The sequence below is a fragment of the Fopius arisanus genome, unplaced genomic scaffold, assembly GCF_000806365.1.
Source record: "Fopius arisanus strain USDA-PBARC FA_bdor unplaced genomic scaffold, ASM80636v1 scaffold00058, whole genome shotgun sequence".
NCBI lineage: Eukaryota > Metazoa > Arthropoda > Insecta > Hymenoptera > Braconidae > Fopius > Fopius arisanus.
Genome location: NW_011887797.1, coordinates 499,774 through 502,929, shown reverse-complemented (window position 1 = coordinate 502,929; position 3,156 = coordinate 499,774). Strand labels below are relative to the sequence as shown.

Sequence of the window (3,156 nt, the reverse complement as noted above, 5' to 3'; positions counted from 1 at the left end):
TCCAGTGATTTTCGTGACCTCAAAACTTATCCCAAATTTTTATGTATTTTAGGTTAAAAAGATAAAATTTAAATAAAAGATGACGCTCGATAGATAGTCCACCCGGCCCTTAAATTCGTTCTCTGGTAACTCCACGTATTCTGGATTGTCATGTTAATTATTCCTTTCAGGTTCATGTACTGGCATTGGCGCATGTACTGCGCAGACCAATTATTATAATTGCTGAAACAATGCTGCGTGATTCTGAAGGTGTGGCCTTGGCACCTATTCCTTTTGGTGGTGTTTATCTGCCGCTGGAAGTTGCACCAGAGAAATGCCATCGTACACCATTACTACTTGCCTATCATTCGGCTCATTTTTCTCCACTTGTAACTGTCGATGGAGGCAATGATTTTGGCGATGGAGCTGTTGAAGGGGTTAGCATACCACTTGTTGATCCAGACACTGGGCAACTGCTGCCTGTTTTATTCGCTGTCGATCCAGGTCTTGAGTGGGACTGGACTGTCAGCTCACAGCCAGATCTCCTGCCTTGTCAGCAGGATATTGTGAGTTTAATAATTTCACTGTGAATGAAATGTGATGATTATTTTTATCAGCAGAAGAGGAAATATTGAGGTGGATACGATTTATGATTTTGATTTGGATGGATGAATTTTATTTTCCAGATGGAAACTTTGATTAGAGATTATCTAGACTGTGAATATCAGACGTTGACCTCCGAGGATTTGGAGAGGCTCTCAGAAACCGATGGGTCAACCTCCAACAAGAGTAGAACAGCTAGACAACTGTTGGGTGTTGCCAAGCAATTTGGATCAATTGGAAAGTCTGTGAGCAAAAGACTGTGGTCAATGGCAAAGAGACCAAAGAGCCCACCAGCTTCATCCACCGGTGCAATAACTGAGGGTGTTCTGTGCGTCAGACTTAAAAGTCGACGTCACCAATATGTGGATCAAATGCTCCAGAATTATCTCCAGTGCGCTCACTCAAGGTAATTCATCAATTCCATCACAAAATTATATCCGTAAAAAATAAATCAATTCTATTTTCATCATTTTTATCATTGTTTTTGGGGCATAAAAATCATTGGATTCTATTTATAATCGTGGGAATGCAACAAAGAAATCCCGAAATAATCTCCAATGAGAATTAAACTCGTATTCACAATTAACTCAGTCAACACTCGAGTTTATGATCTCTATTCCATCACCATTAGCAACATTTTTAATTCCAGATACTTGGAGACACATCAGAATGACGCCTCGGGGACTGAAATGAATTACGGGGCGGGTAAATCCAAGTTTTACGCTGCGAGTGATAGTGGTAGTCACGCCAGTGTCAGTAAATTGCAGCCAAAAAATACAAGTAGAGATCGTACCTTGTATCTCTCTAGGTAAATGCGAATAAATTAGATTCTCAAATAGAGATATTAACCCTCTTTCCTCACTTTGTTGCAGGTCAACGTTTTATAATAACGAAATAACACCCGAGGACACTGAGACCCCAGAGCCATGGCAAAATGTTGATGTACATGATGTACGTTGAGGAAAAAGTCACAACGCAATTGAATATAATTTAATTAACATTGCAAAAAAAATGCGAGCAAAATACGAAATTCAATTGGTTAAATTCGTGAGAGTAAAAATGATTGAGTATATTATGAAGATTGATTCAATCAATGATTTTTTGTTCACTCCAAGCCAATGATAGATTAACAGAGCAATTAAATGTCAGTTAATTGATATTCTGCGTTGAAAAATAGTAGGAGAAATAGAAAATTAAATTGATTGTCATTGTTAATATTTCAGGGTGTACCGCGTGAGTGTCGCAGTGAGCATTGCCAATTTTTTGGTTCACCAGAAAATCAATACTACTGTTCGCAGTGCTGGGCAAGTCGTAGACAACGATGATGAGTCTGTGTTAATTCATTATTTCTCCTTCATTGCCTCCATGACAATAACCCAAGTATTTATTTTGCCAACGTTATTGAATAAGTTTACCAAGCAATTCAAGGCGGTTAATGCATGATAAGAAGCATAAAGATGTATTAAAATTTTAATGAGATTCTCAGAGTTAATTAATTATAACGAGTTGACAATTGACGATGAGTTCAGCAACGAATTACGTTGCCTTTTCACGTTTGAGCTTCGATGCTATTTCAAGTGACTTTGCTTTAATTCATTAACCATTTCGATAGGAGAATCTTTAGATTATTAGAGGATAATTAATGGAACTCGACGTGTTCAAACTCTACGGACGTAACCCACTGATATTCATAAACCAGAGATAAATAGAACGTAGAATTATTCGTTTGATTATCTATTTTTAGTGGGAATCGGTCTAAACCTCCAGTGGAATTTCCAATATTGGATGGATAGACTGCTAATCACTCTGAGTCTCGAAAAACAATGGAAATTAATATTACGATTAAACACGTTGATATGTGCCTTGTTTTTTCGTATAAAAAACAATATCGAAGACAAAAAAAAAATACTCGAACGTCGAAATGATCCAATCACATATTATATATTTTTTTAAAAGCTCTCGCTGTGAAAATTGACTTTTTTCACTCTATCCATCACTTTACACATATTTTTTTCCTTTTACTTTACGTCAATTATGACATGGCCTCTGCCGAATTAGTCTGACCCATTTGTCGACCATTAATCTTCAATCTAGGCGATAATTAGCGATTAATGAATTGATGATATCGAGTCTCAACGAAAGTGTTATATCGATCATTAAATTTTGTGCTTGAAATTAAAAAATATTCTGTCAACTTGTGTGAATAAAATAAGAGAATATTTTTTTAACAATTTCCTATTTTCTTGTTCCTCTCACTTAGACAAATAAGAATATATGATCATTGAGGGAACCAGGCTCAGGGGTTTGGGGTGATGGATTGCTCTCAGGAGACCCAATTGGCCTGTCTCGATGTGGCAGGTGAGATACTTTACAACGGACATAAAATTGTAATATGTGATTCCACGTGAAAAGTAACGCGCCAGATGAATTTTAGTCACGTCATTTGACTGGCATTCAACTTCCATTAGTGCTATAAATCAGAATATTTTCGTGGGGGAGCTTAAATACGCGGTTCATTTCCTGGTTAATGGCTCGAGCATGTTGAGAATAACTCAGGGTCCAGGACATCGGCAA

At 37.2% G+C, this 3,156-nt stretch overlaps 1 protein-coding gene across 3 annotated transcripts in view; it reads left to right on the top strand.

Annotated features, from left to right (window-relative positions):
- LOC105268515 (OTU domain-containing protein 7B-like) overlaps positions 1 to 2,810 on the top strand; it is a 5,562-nt gene extending 2,752 nt beyond the window's left edge. For all 3 annotated transcript variants that reach the window (XM_011308132.1, XM_011308131.1, XM_011308133.1), the window contains 5 exons: positions 171 to 545; positions 666 to 988; positions 1,232 to 1,390; positions 1,455 to 1,533; positions 1,806 to 2,810. In XM_011308132.1, the coding sequence (XP_011306434.1) occupies positions 171 to 545; positions 666 to 988; positions 1,232 to 1,390; positions 1,455 to 1,533; positions 1,806 to 1,907 (1,038 nt within the window). In that variant the 3' untranslated portion in view covers positions 1,908 to 2,810. The remainder of the gene's footprint in view (positions 1 to 170; positions 546 to 665; positions 989 to 1,231; positions 1,391 to 1,454; positions 1,534 to 1,805) is intronic.
- Positions 2,811 to 3,156: the final 346 nt, after the last annotated feature.